This window comes from Phascolarctos cinereus, unplaced genomic scaffold, assembly GCF_003287225.1.
Source record: "Phascolarctos cinereus isolate Bilbo 61053 unplaced genomic scaffold, phaCin_HiC Scaffold_726;HRSCAF=1367, whole genome shotgun sequence".
Lineage (NCBI taxonomy): Eukaryota > Metazoa > Chordata > Mammalia > Diprotodontia > Phascolarctidae > Phascolarctos > Phascolarctos cinereus.
The window spans coordinates 405,487,161-405,506,110 of record NW_027556098.1 but is presented as its reverse complement, the minus strand read 5'-3'; the positions used below and the strand labels follow the sequence as shown (position 1 = coordinate 405,506,110).

Genomic DNA, 18,950 nt, shown 5'->3' with positions numbered 1-18,950 from the left:
GAAGGAAGGAGGGATTGGAAAGGGAGATGAGAAGGTAGATTGGAGATAGATTGTAGGGGGTCTCAAATTTTGGGAGCTGGCTCTTTATGCTATAGATCAGGGGTGGGGAAGCTGTGGACTTGAGGCTACGTATGGCCCTCTAGGTCCTCAAGTGTGGCCCTTTGACTGAATCCAAACTTGTTCCCTACCCCTGCTATAGACAGTATATAGGAGCCAGGGAAATTTGGGGCAGGGTTGGAGAATGAGGAGATCAGAGCTGTTCATTGTTCATTCCATGTGCACAGGATGGATTAGGGAGGGGAGACACGAAGGCAAGGAAAACTTAATTATGAAGAGGCTCGTTATGTGATAATCCAGGGGAGAGGTGAGGAAGGTCTGGACTAGGATGGCGGCTATACGAGTAGAACGTTAGAACCTCAGAGCTGGAAAAGATGGTGGAGGTCAGCCAGCCTAACCCTCCCATCTCCTGAAGGAATCCCCTTCTACAGCACGCCTGATGGGGCCCATCCCTACTTCTGCTTGAACACTTTCAGTGATAAGAATCTCATCACTACCTCCTGAGACAGCCCTTCTCACTTATGGATGGCTCTAATTTTTGGAAACTTTTTCCATCCAATGAGCCAAAATCTGCCTCCCTGGACCAATGAGACATACCACAAAGGAAGAATCCTCAGGACTTGGTGAGTGATCATCTCTTCCCAATTGCTATATGTCAATTTAGCAGGACATCTTCTTCCTCATCATAGGCAGCTAGGAGACCCAGTGGATTCAGTCACTTACAAGATGTGTGACCCTGGGAAATCACTTAACCTCTGTTTGCCTCAGTTTCCTCAACTGTAAAATAGGGATAATAATAGTACCTACCTCCCAGGGTTGTTGTGCAGATGAGTTAACATATGCAAAGCAGTTTGCAAGCCTTAAAGCACCATATAAATGTTAGCTGCTATTAACATTATTATTATCATCACAGCTCTCAAAATATAGAGGCCAGGTGGACAAAATCAAGTCATGTGGGAATAGGAGGAAGGCCATGTTGTCCTCATCATCCTGTCTCCTCCTGGAGTTTTTTCCAGAGGTGCTTCCAAAGCCTACAGAAGATGGGGTCAGTATTTTTATTCAGTTACAAAAGCCATTTTATCTATCTGAGATATTAGTCTGAAGAACATGAAATATAAAATTCAAGTGGATTACTATATGTAATTTAATATAGCTAATCATTCAATCTAGTATAACAAAATACAAGTAATAATTTAATATCTAATATAGAAATCCTAGCTGGTTAGTGACTTTTTCCCACAAACAGTTTCTATCTGAAACCCATAAAATGAGAATGAAATAATAATCATAATTACTACTAATCCATAAAAGTTTGAGAATAGTTTGAATAGATATCACCATCCCAAACACACCCAGTCTCCAAACTAGGTGGAAGAAAAAGGCTTTCAAAATATAGAGGCTTAGCAGAAGAGCTAAGCTCTTCAAATTGAACAGGACTAACCTCAGTAACAAGGCCCTTCCCCAGCTCTGCAGGACATGGGAGGCAAGGGTCTGCCTTTCTGGGGGCTGCCTCATCTCTGCCCTCCTTATATACCAAGGGCTCTGGCTCAGCAGACCCCCAGGCCTAGCTCTGAGAGCCCTGAGGTGGGGGAGGGGAGGCGATGGATGGCCAGGGCCCATCCTTTTGACACAGCAGGGAAAAGCTTAGCAAGAAATCAACCACCTATCAACCTCTTGGCAGCCCCTTCTATGGGTGGATGAGGGAACCATTTGCCTCAGTGGCAAGAAGACAGAGCCTAGGATGTGTGTGGGGATGCCCTTACTTCCAAATCCAGCACAGAGGGACAAAGATGCCCTCCTCCCTGCCTCAGAATGGTTCTTGACCTTATTTATCTCTTGCCTCAATGGCAATCATCTGCCCCAATCTAGGAAGAAAAGCCATAAAGAGTGGGGGAGGGGGATCTGTTTGGCAGATAGCACTCTCTTTCCCTTCCTCCACTCACATAACCCTGTAGCTCTCACAGAGGCCATCCCACATCATCTTTCTCATGGTGCTATGTATGGCCCTGGTACCTCCTGGGGAATGAGGGGAGGAGGGGGCCAACCCAGCCTGGAGCCCTTGGCCTCACCACTCCCACCCCAGACAATTTGCAGCTTTTCTTTTGTGATCAAAGTCCTTGTTGTTCAAAGAAAAAATCACATGGGAACAAGAGGAGATGAAAATCATCCCTGTTGTCCCATCTTCTAGTGGTTGAACCAATGATGCTTCCATCAGCATCTGGAGAGGATGGATTGCCTTTTGTTCAGCTCCAAAAAGCAGTGCTCTTATCCACCTGCACTTAACATAGTGCCTGGCACGTGGTAGATGCTTAATAAATGTCTACTGACTGTGCAATCATCCACAGAAAACAGGAAACAATAATAGCAGGAGAGCACAAATATTTATTAAGCACCAACTGTTTATAGTTGAACTCCAAAGAAAAAGATGAGAACAAGATGTGTAGGAAGCAATCGTCCTTGTCATCGTTATGGTTATTGTCCTAGATCCTAAGGTTTACAAAACGCTGTATACATTATCTTATTTGAGCCTCACACAACCCTGTGAGGTAGGTGCTATTATCTTTTTACAGATGAGGAAACTGAGGCAAAGAGAATTAAAGTGACTTGCTCAGGGTCACATAGCCAGTAAATGTCTGAGGCCAGATTTGAATAGTGGTTTCTTGGGATGGTGCCTCTTTCCGGAGATGTGCCATATGAAATGATTGCCAGGCTTCTTGCTCTAGGATTCCCAATGGTAATGGTGCTTTTCCCAGACTCCAGGTGGAAGGCAAAGGGCATTTAATAGGAGATAAAGGCTAAGAGAATAAGGGATTTTATGGAGCTGGGGTCTTGGAGAGATTATACAACTCTAAAGAGGGGAGCCCTTTAATCCTTCCCCATCTCCCTACCTCACCCCCCCCCAACACACACACACTTGACAATAGGCTGGCCAAGTAGTCATAAATGACATCATTATGGACATTGTGACTAGGCCCCTCCCCCTGCCTGCAGTGGGAGGGGAAGAGGGCAGAGGCCAAGGACCAGCAAGGAAAGAATGTTCGCTGAAAGCATAGGTCTCACACTGTAATTGACCACCATCCTCATCCACTCATGGCCTCAGAAAAAAAAATCCCCGAAGGTAAGGTCAGTAGTACCAGAAAGGACAAGGGGACTCTTGGAGATGAAAGCAGATGAGTCGGACACCCTGGCTTTGGCCAGAAGGTGCCACAGTCCCAGGGTTTTCAAAAGTCTTCCCCAGGGGGAGAAAGGTCACAGTAATCAGAACAAGAACAGGGAGGTTGGGGGGTAACCTGGGTCCTTCTGGCTAAGGGCATTGACCCCTCCTCCCACCCTTACTTTCACACTCTTGAACCTCCATCCACCTCCATATAAAAACTATTCCAGCCATAGTGAGAGGCAGTATAGGGGGCAAAGGAAGACCTGGGTTCTAATTCCACCTCTGATAGAAAGTAGCTACATGTGGCCACAGGCAAATTTTTAAAAAGAGCTCAGTCTTAGGCATTTCTCTAAGACTAAGTTATAAATAGGTTGGGATCCATGCTTATACCCCTAGATGACCATCACCCATGACATTGATTTTTGATCCAGCCATAAGTTGGGTGATGTAGGAAAGAACACCTGGGTCCTGGAGTCAGAAAGAACTGAGGTCAAGGCCCGACACTGATACTTACTTAAGATGGGGCAAATCACTGAACTACCTACTCTGACCATCAGTTTACTCTTCTGTAAAATGGACATAATCACATTTGTACTTGCTATCCCGGGGCATTATTGCATAGAAAACCCCATTAGAAGTGTTCAAACACTACAGAAATGTGAAAACTTATTATTATGTCCTGAAGTCATGTCATTAATTAGTTTTGACTCCTGCCTCTGACACTATCTGTGTGACCTTGGATAACTCCCTTCCCTTGGGATGCCATTTCCTCAACTGTAACAGGGAAGGGGTCTGCTTCTGGAGACCCTTTCAGCTTCAGAACCTGTGTCTTAGGGGCTAAGTTATCTTTGTGAGACACTGTTAGGCAGCCAAAATTCAGACTTGTAGAAGCTTCTTTATTTCTTTATTCAGAAGACAGGGTATCATTTTCCCAGAGACATAGGATGGCCATAGCAAATAAAGAGCTGGTCACAGGAAGACACATAAAGGCTGTGTGACCCTGGGCAAAATCATTTAGGCTTTCATTGTCCCCACCCCCTTCTCCTCTTCCAATCCTAGTTTGCATTGGCAGAAGGAATTTCCTCAACGGTAATTTACTGCACAAATGAAGTGACAAATCCAGGTGCCACTCTCTATCCTTTCCCCCCCCAAAATCGTCTTCACAGAGAACTAGGTGGCCCAGTGAATAGAGTTTTGTACTTGAAGTCAGGAAGACTTGAGCCTTGGTTTCCTCATCCGTAAAATTGGGATAATAATATCACCTACCTCCCAGCGTTATTGTGAGGGCTAAATGAGCTAAGAGATATGTCAGGTATTTGCAAACCTTAAAGTGTCATATAAATGCTAGTTATTATCATTATTACTGTTGTTGTTGTAATGCCAGTTTGTCCATGCTCAGGGCTCTTCCCAGGTGCAGGATTCTTAAGATCAGAAGAGAGCGAAGCCTTGGAGTCCATGATAGACCTAGGATCATGGGAGCGAAGGGGCCCAATCTCACGTGATCACACACCTGTCCCCTAGAGAAGATAGAGTTGAGCATTATCACCCACTCTCTAATCAACCAGGGCAAAGGATGCATGGCTCACCCATGAGCATGATGGTGGGTGAACATTGGTTACCCTGTTTGATTGACTAGAACTGTCCTGGGTCTGCCTAGCAATCATATTTTGATTAGCTTGAGCATTAAATGCTTCTAGGTAGGCAGCTCTTTCCACTGTCCACCTATCAAAAAAATCAGAAGGGCAGGGAAAATTGTGTGTGTGTGTGTGTGTGTGTGTGTGTGTGTGTGTGTGTTGTGAGACACAGAGACAGAAAGAGAGAATATGTGTGTTTGTGAGAGAGAGAGAGAGAGAGAGAGAGACAGAGAGAGAGACAGAGAGACAGAGACAGAGACAGAGAGAGAGAGAGAGAGAGAGAGAGAGAGACAGAGAGACAGAGACAGAGACAGAGACAGAGAGAGAGAGAGAGAGAGAGACAGAGACAGAGACAGAGAGACAGAGACAGAGAGAGAGAGAGAGAGAGAAAGGGAGGCTATAGCTTGGTTTTTAAGGTGCTGTTATATAATGGTTACTGAGAAACAGCATTCATTAGGGCTCTCTCATGGGGATAGGGTGCTGAAGTAAAGGCTTCCAAATTACAGCCCCTGACATGGTGATGCTAAGCAGGGCTAAGGATTGAAAGGGTCAGAATGGTGTACCAGTACTGGGGTCAGTGATGGAGATATCACTGTGATAAATCTAGGATCCAGGAATGAGGATGGTCCCATTATGGGTGTGTGGGGAGGGTTGTAGATAATTATAAGGCTGAAGTCAGGGGAATGAAGGTGAGCTCATGCCTGAGTGGATAAAGCACTGGACCTGGAGTCAAGAAAACCTGAGAGTTAAAACCCCTGTCTTAGAGATTTACTAGCTGTGTGACCGTGGACAAGTCACTTAACCTCTAGGTCTGCCTCAGTTTTCCCCATCTATAAAATGGATATGATAAGAACAGCACCTACCTCCAAAGGTGATTGTGAGGAACAAATGAGATCATATTTATAGAGCACTTGCAAACCTTTAATTGCTATATACATTCTAGTTATAACTCCATTATAATTCAAGAAGGTCAGAGGAAAGGACACTAAGGATATATATATATATATATATATATATATATATAATATATAATATATATATATATATATCCCTTATAATGCTTGTGTCAGAGATAGGGATAACCCTCTTAAGGCAACACCAGGAGTGAAAGTAACCAATGCTAGAGGATTAGCAGTGAACTTTATTATAATACCGAAAATAAAAATAAAGGACTCTGAGCCTGGGATCAGTGGATGGGGGTGGAATCACGCCATTATTATACTGAGGTTGAGTGAGGAGAATTACCTGAGTTTAGAGGCCCGCATTGTCATTAGAGGATAGGAAATCAGGTCTGAGAATTGCAAAGAAGCTACGAGTTTCTCTACGGCCTAGGGAGCTATCATGGGGGCCCTTCCTAACGGGGCTTGAGGGCTCTTCGTTTTAACAGAAATATTAAATCTATAAATTATAAATTTTAATGCATGTAGATATAATAACATTTACTTCTTTGTACCGTGGCCCGGGGTGGGAGAAATCACATCCCTCAACACAGTCCTGAGAAGGACCGGTTCTTTTTCTTGTTATGAATTTTGTTCAGTTTTCCTGAGCCCCGTGTTGAAGCCATCATAGTCATCCCTCCCCCAAGACCTCTTTAGACCTGTGCAGTTAAACTGCTGATTAGGCGTTTACTATGTGCCAGGCACTTATGCCATGCTGGAGGAGGTGTGTAACAAAGAAAAGCAAAAAGAGTCCCTTCCCTCAAGAAGCATATATGCTAGGAGGAGAAATAACATGGAAATAAGTAGATCCATAGAAGATAAATACAGAGTAGAGGGAAGGTTATTTCAGGAAGGAGAATCACACTAACAGTGCTAGGGAGATAAGGGGAAAGAAAGAATGCATGCACTAGGTGTCCAAGTCAGAGCTATTCCCAGCAAAAAGGACCCTACACAGAGAGGAAGTCGCATGAAGCATCTGGCCACCTGTAGTAAGCCCCAGTCACATTCCGGCCATATCTTTAAGGAGCAGCAGAATATTCTCTGTGCTATGCAGAGATGGGGGTTAGGGATGGCAGTCGCTTGACCATCACAATGCTAGGGATGGAAATAGAGCCCTGTCCTGACACTGGGGTCAGGGTATTATATTATAATGTCAGGGATGGTGTCTAGGATAATTTCTTTATAACACTGGGGGTGAGCAGGGGGGGATGGGGTGGACATCATTATCTCTGGTGTACTCTTTGTGGATTAGGAGATGTGGACAGCCCCATTATGATGCAAATTGGATCGGGGGATAAGGGGATGGGGTAATTGGGGAGTTTGGCAGTAGGGGGAACTGGTCTTTAACAGTTGAATGACACTCAGGAAGTGCATTCAGGAGGGCAATGAATTCTTCAGTAGGTCTGAGGGAATGTCAAGATCCAGAATGCAAAGGAGAGGGAGAGAGAAAGAAGGGTGACTTAGTATGAGAGGAGAAGGAAGCCTGGGGATTTGCATCTGTCCCTAGAGAAGGGAGGGATTCCTGTCTTGTCCTAGGGAGTGTTGGAAGGGCAAATAGACCAGATAGACCCTGGGGCCTGTGCTTCAGAAAGGCGTGGAGAGCAGCATGGAAATCCTCTCATTAGATTTGTGCTGGGGGTGGCAGGAAGGCCATTATCCTGTCTGAAAAGTGCCAATGCTGGCGAAAATGATGAGCAAGCCCAGCCATATGCAGCCCTATATCTGGGTGGCACATGTCTGAGTCTCCTGATGAGAAAAAAAGAAGACAGTTGGGGATTAGGGTGGGGGTCGGGGGAGGGAAAGAGGGATAACTTTAGCAAGTGTATTCAGATCATAGGATTTAGAGCTGAAAGGTACCTTAGAGATCGAGTCCAACCCCTTCACTGTACAGATGAGGAAACTGAGACCCAGAATACTGACCTCAGCACAGTGGAAAAGAAATGGTAAGTAGTAGAACCCTGGGTGGCATAATGGGTGGTGAAGACCTGAGTTCAGATCCTACCTCAGACACTTACTAGCTATGTAACCATGGGCAAGTTACATCATCTCTCTCAACCTCAGTTTCCTCATCTATAAAATGGGGATAATAATTGCACCTTCTTCACAGGGTTGTTATAAGAATCCAACAAGATAATATTTGTAAAAGTGCTTAAAGCATTATCTATAAATCCAAGCTCTTGTTATTTTAATTATTCTCAGACTCCAAACCCTGGCCTCATTCCAGTGCTCTGTGCTCACCTAAGGGCAGGTGTGAAATTGGTGGCAATTGTATCACTGTCAATGATCAGGCTAGTGACACTGAGCCCTAAAAGAACATTGCTGACTGGGCCCTACAACCAGGGCCAGACATGGAAGACCCTGGTAAGAAAGGGCTGGTAGGACTTCCTTCCATCTGACTGGTCACCCCCACCATAGGAGACTAGGCTATTGGCAGGCTCAGGGCTCCAACTACTAATGCTACTCTCTGTCCTGACCAAGGGGATCAGGCCATTGAGCAGAAAGAATCACAAACCTCTGAGTTAGACTGGACCTCCAGAAGACATTCCTGACAATTGCATCCCTGAATGAGAATTCCATCTACAGCATCTTGGACAAGTGGTCCTCTAGGCTCTGAATGAAGGAAAACACATCATCTCCCATTCTTCTTTGGGAGCTCGCAACTCTTAGCTATTGTTAGGAAAAATTTTCCCAATAGCCATCTGAATCAGTAGGTAACTACCTCTAGTTCCTAGCTCTGTTCTCTTGAGGCCAAGAGGAAAACAAGCAATCTCTATTCTCCATGACAGGTCATCAGCTGTTTGGACTCAGCCATGATATGTCCCTCCACTAAATCTTTTCTTCTAGATTCTTTGACTCTTCCTCAGATGGCATGGTCTTCAGTCTTCCTCCCACCCACCCTATCCTAAACACACACATAAAACATACCATGTTGGTCTCCACCTTTACTGTTCTTCCTAAAATATGTTCCCAGAACAGGACACAATACTCTGACCTGGTCAGAGGGCACAAGGACTGTTGAGAATCTTCTTGATTTTAAGGAAGCATTAATATCTCTAGCATTAGCCCAGAATAGCATAATTTTGGGGGATTTGCATGTCACACTCATTTCAGTGAGACTCCTATGCAAATATCTTTTTCATGAAAAACTTGTCTAGCTATGCCCCATCAAGTCCTAAAGTATAGAACTTCATGCTTACACACCAATTAAATTTTCCCTAACTTGATTCAGTCCATTTCTAGCCTGTTGATGGATCTGGGAGGAATCCTGAATGTCACTTAAAGGGTTAACTATTCACCCACACTTTGTAATATCTGTAAACAGAACAAACACCTTCATCCAAGATTGACAAAAATATTAACCAGCTCAGGACCAAGGACAGATCCCAGGGCCACTACCCTAGAAATCTCCCTGGAAGTCGACACATACTTTGTTTCTGATCATTCAACCAGAAAGAACACTAGCATCTGAGTCAGGGGCCTGAATTCAAATCCTACCTTTGTTATTTAGTATCTTGAGTAAGCAACCCCAGAGAGTGACCTCAGGCAGTCATTTCCCTTCTCTGGCCTTGTCTCCTCACCTGCAAAATAAGTCTAGATGGCCTCTGACCAAGGTCCTTTCCAGCTCTTTATCTACGTACCAATACATAGCTATGAACCAATGACCTCTCATTTTGACATCTAGCTTGCCATGAGAATAGTATAAGACAGACCAAAGGTTTGATTAAACTTGGGCATGCTGTCCCTACTGTTCTACCTCCATCCAAAAAAACAGGAAATGAATTTAGTCTCGTATGACTTGTTGGAGCCATGCTGGTTTGGAGTGGTTACTTCTTCCCTGTCTAAATGCTTAAAATCCATCCCTTTGATAACAGGTTCTGAAATTTTGAGAGGAATTATTTGACCTTACCTATAGCCAGCAGAATCTCCATTCTCTTTCCTTTAAAAAAAATCAGGAGAAAATTATCCTTCTGTAGTCCCTCAACACTTCTCCCATTTTCCATGATTTTCCATCAGCCAATCACACCTATTTGTAAAATACTTAGCACAAGTGCCTGGCACATAGTGTGTGCTTAATAAATACTTCTTCCTTTTCCTTTCCCTTCCCTCTTTTAGTTCCCTAGGATGTAGTTTGTTTGGGGCAGATAACTTGAACTCAGTAAGAGCCGAACTTACTCACTCTGGTCATCTTTTTTATCTTGGGTTTCAACTACTTGTTAACTTTGGGCTTATTTTGTTTCTTCTTCCCATGCCAAAGATCATTCATCTTCACCAAGAAAACTGAAATTCTCCTTCCTCTCTCTCTCTCATCCTTTATCATCACCTCACTTGTCTCTTTTTTTACTCTCCTTTTGCCCCCGAAGTAGCTAAAGAAATCCTCATTAGCCATCCTTAGCATTCGTCCCTCCCTAACTTTAACTCATTCCCAGTTTTAGTTATCCTGACACTCTTCTTGAAGGATTGTATTATTCTTTTGAATTTAGCCTCTTATTTTTGTTTTCATTTATCTTCATTAAAATCTGACTTATCCAATGAGTTCCCTATGTACCCACATCTGTCTGTGTAGATAGCTTCCCCTTCTCTTATCAGCTTGATCAATAAACATTGCTAGGCATTGTATATCAGAAGCATTTTTCTTGATGCCTCCAGAATTTCATTCTCAAGAGTTTCCCCTGCAGAAATTCAGATTGTTGGAATCCTATTATTTCTCTTAATCTTTTGAACTCCACTCTTCCGAAATCTAGGGTGCCCATCAAACCATACCACACTTTCTTCTACTTCTTTATTATGAACTCTATTATAAAGTTGTCCCTTCCTATCCACCCACTCCCCCCCCCACCAAGGTGCCCATCTTTTCTACTTCAGCAATCAAAGTTCCTTCTTGATGGTCGGATGTTTCAGGTTCAGAATTGCATTTCCCCCATCACTATACCTTTTACAGAATAAAATTATCCATTATGACCAGTCAAGAATTTGTCAGCTGCCCACGTGGTATCCCAGAAGATCATCTCTCATCCTTTAATAACCATCAGCTCTCCAGAACCTAAGCTGAAAATTCTGGTTCTATCTGTTATATATGGCTTCTGCTCTCCTCTTTTCCTGAAGGCTCCCACTGCCTCATGCCTAAAGTCCAAATCTGTTATCCTGACATTCAAGGCCCTCTATAAGCTTACTCCCTGCTCCCCTGATGCTCTTCCTCCTAAACCCTCTGTCTTCCCACTGTCTTCCCCACAGGCCAGGCTCACTCTAATCTTTAACCTTGCCCCTGCTCTACCCTCTGCTTGGAATTCTCCCTCCATACCTCTCAGGTGGTATGCAATGTTTCCAGATGCTGTTTCAGCATACTTTCTAATATCCTTGCCTCTGATCTCCAGAGATCTTGGATTGCTCCATGTATCCAAATCTCATCACCTACCTTTCCCCAGGACTGTTAGTGTGATGAGCACTTAGTTAAAAGCAGGACTTCCTTTTTTTTTTCTTTTTCTTTTTCTTTTTTCTTTTTGGTGTCCTGGACCCCCTGGGCAATCTAGTGAAGCCCACAGACCCCTTCTCACAATTATGTTTCTAAGGGCATAAATAGAATAATACATGGGATACAAAGGACCCAAATTACACTGAAATACAATTATGAATAAATATATATTTGTTAAGTTCATGCACTCCTGTTTAAGGACTCCTGCCCTGGAGTGTATATGAGTCCCTAAGTTCTGGAGGAACCCTCAAATCTCAGACTCCAAGGGTGCCTCAGAAACCATAAAGCCTGACCGCTACCCAAAGCATGAGTCAATGTCCACAATGCCTCACCCCCAGTAAGTGGCCAGCCATCTTCTCCCTCCAGGGAGTGTGATATGGGGAAAACAGCTCTAGATTTGGAATCAAAAGACCTGAGTTTGAATTCTAGCCTAGCCACTGCATGATGTTGGCAAGGTCTCTTTTTCTGTCTGTGCCTCAGTTCCCTCATGAGGAAAATGGGGGATTTGTTCTAGACAAGTTACCATGAGATCTCTTGCAGCTCTCAAGTCTTATGACCCTGTGCTTAGTATAGAGGAAAGAGTACAGGTTCTCATGTCCAAGGGTTTGGGATCAAATCTCAAAGGGCAGGGGTTCGAGTCATCCCTGAATGGATGTTGGCTCCTTGTTCCTCTCTGAACCCAGATCAGTCTGACTCCTCCACAGAGGGAGAGGAAAATCCCTGGGGTGACATTTCTTGGGGCTGGGTCATGTTTTTGCAGGTGCCCCTGCCCACCCAGAAACACAGGCTGTGACCAAAACTGAAGCCCCAGGGATTCAAGCCAACCACAGCAGCCCCCCAGAAGAGCCCAACCAGGGAGAGAAGAAGTTCCTGCCTCCCACACAGGGTCCCTTTTTCTACATCGGGGGGACCAATGGGGCCGTGCTGTAAGCAATCTCCTTGGAAGAAGGGAGATGGGGAGGGGGGGAACCAGGTGCCACTGCAGGCCTCTAGGGGAGGAGGGACTGATGCCTTAATTGGCTTCCCTGAGCCAGAGTCTGGGCACTAGGGTGATGTTGACAACCCTAAAATTGTGGCACATGTCCCAGGATACCCACCCCTACTCACTTTTTCCTGCCCTCTCCCCACAACTGCCAGGTCTGGCTTGGCATCCTCCCTCCTCAGCTGCCCAAGTGCTGGACCACAGGGTACTTGGCTCACATTTTAACTAAAAACGGGAGGAAAAGTTGTTGGCTCAGGGCCACCTTTTCCTCCTCCCATCCCCCCTTACCCCTAGGTTTAGGGCCAGCTGCAAGGCCTCGGGTGTCAGTCAGCCTTCCCAGGAGCTCCTCAGGGGAATCTGAGGCCCCAGAGCCAATTAAGGCATCGTTAACAGTCCAGTGAATCTTGTTATCCTGGCAGGATCAGTTCCTACTGCCTGAGCAAAGGCTGGCAGAGAATCCATGACAACCGTCGGGAGGATTACAAGCTGAAATGGTGCGAGACCAAGCGCAGGGACACCTATTACTCCTTTCGAGAAGGTGCAGCCCAGAGAAAAGGGGGGCCAGCAGGCCGGGGGCAGGGGTGTGGGGCAAGGGCTTTCCAGACTGGGTGCTTGGGTCCAGCCAGTCCAGATAACCAGCATCTGAAATGAATGCCCAACACATAGGAGTCATTTGGCTGGCCAAACATGCTGGGACTCTGGCTCAGGAGCCCAGAATTTCAGAGCCTGAAGTGACTTCCATAATTCTCCAGCATAAGCTCCTAGGGAAAAGAATCCCCCCTATACCTTCCCAGCCAAGTAGCTGAAAAGGACTCCAGTGAGGGGAGGGGGAGCCCCTTCCATTTCAGGGCAGCTCTCTCTGTTCTGAAGTTTTTAAGGACATCCAATCTAAATTAGCTTCTTTCTAGTTTGACCCATTAGTGCTGGTTGGGTCCTCTGGGGCCAGGCAGGATAAAGCTAATCCATTTTCCCCAAGAAAGCCCACCAGAAGGTTCCTTGGTGATTGCTGCCCTTAGACATACCACTTTCCATAGTTGCTGCCCCATCTAGAAACATTGGAGGTCCCCATCCCAACCAATGTCTTATGTCATAGAATGGCCAGGCCATCCTTCAGGTCCAGAGAGAGACTGGGATGGCTAGAACATCAGACCAAGCCATACCTGATGAAGCAAATATTAATCCCTGGCCCCTCTGGCATCTTTTGCTCACCTTGAAAGGTACAAGGGAGCAATTCAGTCCGTCCGTAGACTGTCCCCTGCCCATTGTCACTGCGACAGCTTTCTCCAAGGGGCAGCATCACCAGAACAATGGGAAGTAGGCATAAGTGACCCCATCTTGTGTCCTTTTCATGACCCTTGAATATGGGTGTCAGAGGTCTATTCCCTTCCCCACTCAAGAGAGTCTATGAACTCAGTAATGGTCAGGAAATGCCAAGTACTTTCCTCCTGAGCTGCCCCCACTCCCACTCCTTAGATTGGGCAGCTTGGGGCTCCTAATGTCCCTACCTTTTCTGTATATTCTTCCCCCTCCCCAACAGAGTGTAAGGTCCTTGAGGGCAGGGTCCATTTCATTTCTGATGTAACCCTAGCACCTAGCACAGGAGCAGCCTTGTATAATAAGTGGTATTGAGTCAATTCCTTAACTGGTGTTAATTCACCTGGGCATAATGAAGAGAGTCCTGGAGCCCTGAAGCTTACAGGCTATGAATGGGATCCAGGCATCAGGGCTGAGACTAGAAGCTGTGTCAGACTGTATATCAGCAAGGTGCCTTTGGGGACTAGATAGCAATTGTCTCTGGGCATCAAGATGTACCAATCAATCAATTGCCAAGTATTTATTAATCAAGTACCCTATGCCAGGAAATGTTTTAAGCACTGAAGATACAGAGATAAAAATGAAGCCATTTCTGCCCCCTAGGAGCTTACATTCTATTGGTAGTGTGAGGGTCATATCTTGGCACTCTACCAACCATCAGTGATTAGATGCTGTGTGCCAGGCTAACGCACTGGCAACAAAGATGAAACAGTCCCTGCCCTGAAGGAACTTACATTCTGTGGGATGTACAAACCATCATTCTTTGGAAAAGCCCTCTTCCCTCCTCCCTCTTCTCTCCTTTCCTCACTTCCTTCCCATCCATCTGTTTCTATTCACCAATCCTTCCATCTCTCCTTCTGTCCCCCTGTCTATGCATCCATCTTCTTTGCTCCTATCCACTTTCCAACCCTCTCATCCCAGAAACATGTATTTAATGTCCTACGCTATAGAATGGAATCCCCTTAAAGGCAAGTACCCATCTCCCCACTGCGCATCTCCTCATCGCAGTGTTTTGTGACACAGGCGAACAACTCCTCTACCAGATCCCTAACAACAAGCTTTTGACAACTAAGATCGGCCTCCTGAATGCCCTGCGAGAATATACCAGAGTCATGAACAAAATCAGCAGGTCACCAACTGCAGCACACATCAAGTAAGGCTTCCCATGCCCCCCACGCCCAAGCTCTGCCTGTACAGGCAGAAGCCATCTATTCCCCAAGCCAGCATCCTCCCATAAAGAGAAAGATCAGCAATTTAGACTTGGAAAGGACCTTGGGGATTCACCAGTCCAAATTCCCACTCCCATTTTAGAAAGGACAAGCCTGAGGCCCAGATCACACAGGAAGTGACAGGGCCAGGCTGTGAACCCAGGGGCTCTGACTGCAAAACCAATGGTGATGGCTTTGATTGACAATACTCCACAGGCTTTACTTGAGTGTCCTGGTCTCCACTGAGGGGAAGGGTGGCAAGCAAGCCCTAGATTTGTTTCACAAAGTAGAGGCAGCCAGGTGGTACAGTAGATAGAGCACCAGCCCTGGAGTCAGGAGGACATGTGTTCAAATCCAGTCTCACTAGCTGTGTGACCCTGGGCAAGTCACTTAACCCAGTTTGCCTCACCAAAAAAAAAAAAAGAAAGGCACTCAGTAAATGTTTCTGTGCTAGATGGAAGTTAGGGAAGGAGTGAAGGAAGGAAAGGAAGGAGGAAGAGAGGGAAGGAGGGAGGGAGGACGAAAGGGTGGATAGAAGAAGAGGTAAATGGAAAGAGATAAGATCTGGAAGGAAAGAGGGCTGGTATGAATGATTCAAGAAGGTGACTCCCTCCTTTTCCCCTCCTGTCCCTTTGTCCTTCATGCTTAACTCTCCCACAGGGTTCTGAAAATGGAAGACTTTTTTCCAGAGACCTATCGTCTAGATTTGAAAGAAGAACGGGAAAGCTTCATTACTGTGTTCCATGGTAAGCTGTCAGTCCCATTCTATGATGTGGGGGCAGAAGGGAGGGGAGCCAGGCACCTGCAGGAGCTTCCCTCCTGCCATGAGGTCTGTTAGCTCGAAGATCAGAGCATAACTGAAGGCCTAGGCCAGATCACCCCCGCCCCCTTCCAGGGCCATGTCAATGCCAGAGAGTGGCATGAGTGACATGGCAGAGTTAATGCTACCACCTACCCCTCTCCCCAACCCTTACCACTCTCTGTGCCTGCAGATGAAGAAATCTGGATCTGTAAGCCCACTGCTTCCAACCAGGGAAAAGGCATTTTCCTGATCAGGACCCAAGAGGAAGTAATTTCTCTCCAGGCCAAGATGCAGAGCATTGCGGATGATCCCACATACAAGAAGATACCTTTTAAAGCTCCCCAGGCACGAGTTATACAGAGGTGGGTGGGATCAGCTGTAGGTACTTGGGTATGGGGGAGGGCACCGGGACCTTTCTGTGTGGTTCAGAGGAAAGACCCTGCTCTGGAGTCTGAGGAGAACTGGGACTAAACCCTTCCCTCTGTTGTGTGCCACCTGTATGACCTTGGGCAGATCACTTCCTTCTCTGGCCTTCACTTTCCTACTTGGTGAAATAAGCGGTTGGATTAGAGGGCCACTGGGGTCCCTTCCAACTCTAAGCCTGGGAGCACTTTATACCCTGTATATTTATTCAATGGACTCTCTATTAGGAGTGGCTATGACATCCACCATTAATTCTGGACCCATGATGAAATAAGGGTAGCCCTCACTTCCAGCCTTGAGTAATGGTCCCATCCTTTGGACACCGCTGACCAAACATGAGAAGAGGCAAAAGGTTTAGAGCTGGAAAGGGCTCCCAAGGACATCGCATACAATCCCTTACTTTGCAGATTAATAAACTAAGGCCCAGGGAGTTCAAATGACCTGCCAACTTGGGGTCATAAACCATCCTGATGCTCATGGTAAGTAGGATCTGAACCCAGATCCCTCTGACTCCAAATGCAGTGTTCCACACTGCCTCTCCCAATACAGAAGAATTCTCATGAGGGAGAGAATGCTAACAACTTGGGGCAGGGGTGGGGGAGAGGAAGGAGGAGGAGGATTGAGGAAGGCTTCCTGTAGGAGATAGCACATGGACTGAACCTTGAAAGAAAGCTGATAATTCTAAAAGGTGGGAGAATTCCAAGCATAAAGGGGAACAGCCTGTATAAAGACAAAGAGTTTGTCTTGGAGGATGAAATGTCAGGTCTAGGGAACTTTGAGGTACAAACAGGAGAAGATCACACAGATAGTAAGCAGAAGATCCAGTAGTCTAGGAGAGAGTCTAGTAGAGAGAAGGGGATGGAAGAGGAAGAGGTTATGGATGTGGAATCAATGAGATTTGACAACTGATTGTATATATTGGAAGGAGGAAGGAAACAAGTGTGTTAAGTGTTTTACAAATACTATCTCATTATATCAATCTCATAATATTATTATCCCCACTTTACAGTTGTAGAAACTGAGACAGAGCAAGGTTAAGGACTTGACCAGTGTTGTATAGTTAGGAAGTATGTGAGGCTGTATTTGAACTCAGGTGTTCCTGATTACAGTCCCAGCGCTCTCTCCCGTGGTGACCTCTACAAGCTGTAGGTGAGAATGAGAGAAGAGTTAAGGATAATTCTAGGGGTTACATCTTGGTTGACCAGGCATCTTCAGTAAGAAAGAGAGAAGTTTGGAGAAGGGATTGAGAGAATTTTGGGGGGAAATGTAGTCAGCCTGACTCTACTTCCCCAAAGGTATATCCACAACCCACTGCTCCTGGATGGGAAGAAGTTTGATGTGCGATCCTACCTGCTTATTGCCTGCGCCATGCCTTACATGGTCTTCTTTGGTCATGGTTATGCACGGCTGACTCTGAGCCTTTACGACCCCAAGACCAAGGACCTCGCAGGACATTTGACTAATCAGGTATGGGGAGAGGTCTCTGGGGTATAATGGGGAGGGGCAAAGCATGGCGTTCCCTTCTCCTATAGCCATAGTGTAGTCCCATAGTCCCATAGACTAAAAGGTGATCTTTTTAAAAATTAATTAATTTTGGCTTATCAACAATCATTTCCATAAGCTTTTGAGTTTTAAATTTTTCTCCACCTCCCTCCCCAAGAAGACAGGCAATCTGATATAGACTATACATATACATTCCTATTAAACACATTTTCGCATTAGTCATGTTGTAAGGAAGAATTAGAACCAATAGGAGGAACCACAAGAAAGAGGAAACAAAACAAAACAGAAGGAAAAAAAGAGCAAATAGTATGCTTTGATCTGCATTCAAACTCCATAGTTCTTTCTTGGAATGTGGAGAGCATTTTCCATCGTGAGACTAACAGGTCTGACCATATCATACACACTCACACACACACACACTCAGTAAACTCCAGTGGCTCATATCTTCCTTAGGATCCAAGAGAAGAGCCTCTATTTAGCTTTTAAAGCCCTTCACAGCTTGGCCTTCCCAGTCTTCTTACACTTGCTTCCTTTCACGCACTCTCCATCTCCCAGCACCTTTGCACCAGCTGAACCTCATGCCTGCAATGCTCCCTCCTCACCCTTGCCCCCTTCCCTCTGTTACCCTCTCTATCTCCTCTCCATCTCCATCCTCTTTCCCTTCCTCTTCCTCCTAATCTCCAGATGATGTCCATTTCTGCAGGCCCAATTTCTTGGCATAGCCCAGGAAGGTCCCTGTTGGGACTTGGGCAGGCGAGGTAGGTGGCCCTCCTCCAAACTTCCCCTATTTCTGTGGAGGGCACCATCATTCTTTTTTTTTTCTTTTGGTTAGGCAGTGGGGTTAAGTGACTTGCCCAGGGTCACACAGGTAGTAAGTGTTATGTGTCTGAGGCTGGATTGAACTCAGGTCCTCCTGAATCCAAGGCCAGTGCTCTATGCACTGCACCACTTGGCTGCCCCAAGGGCGCCATCATCCTATCAGTCGCCCAGGTTCACCTCCTTGGATTCATCCTTGAATCTTCCATCTCCCTCCCCCCATATCTGATTGGCTGGGAATTCTCATTGATTCTACATCCTTCATGTCTCTCCTATCCATCACCTTCTCTCCACTCATTTCACCAGCATCCCATTTCAGACCCTCATCATGTGTTGCCTGAACTATTGCTATAACCTCCTAATTAATCTCATTTCCAAGTCTCTCCCCTTCTCTCAGTAAGTCATCCTTCACTCATTACTAAGACAGTCTTCTTAAAGACCAGGTCACTCCTCTGCTCAAGGATCTTCAATGATTCTCTATTGCCTCTAGGATAAAATACAAACTCTTCAACCTGACATTTAAGATCCCCCAAAATCTGATTTGTCTACCCTTCCAGACATATTAATACCTTTCACAAACTCTTTTTTTTTGAGAGGTGGACCTATTCTTTTTTTTTTATTATTTAATTTTAATTTATCAACAATC

At 45.5% G+C, this 18,950-nt stretch overlaps 1 protein-coding gene across 2 annotated transcripts in view; it reads left to right on the top strand.

Annotated features, from left to right (window-relative positions):
* The first annotated feature begins 3,044 nt into the window (after positions 1-3,044).
* The window catches only part of TTLL10 (tubulin tyrosine ligase like 10), a 30,221-nt gene continuing 14,315 nt past the window's right edge, over positions 3,045-18,950 (top strand). Inside the window, exons 1-8 of one of the 2 annotated variants that reach the window (XM_020976643.1) lie at positions 3,045-3,175; positions 7,678-7,729; positions 12,017-12,182; positions 12,658-12,776; positions 14,576-14,705; positions 15,421-15,506; positions 15,753-15,924; positions 17,281-17,452. In XM_020976643.1, coding sequence (XP_020832302.1) covers positions 7,678-7,729; positions 12,017-12,182; positions 12,658-12,776; positions 14,576-14,705; positions 15,421-15,506; positions 15,753-15,924; positions 17,281-17,452 — 897 coding nt within the window. In that variant the 5' untranslated portion in view covers positions 3,045-3,175. The remainder of the gene's footprint in view (positions 3,176-7,677; positions 7,730-12,016; positions 12,183-12,657; positions 12,777-14,575; positions 14,706-15,420; positions 15,507-15,752; positions 15,925-17,280; positions 17,453-18,950) is intronic. The other variant, XM_020976647.1, reaches the window with a different exon arrangement.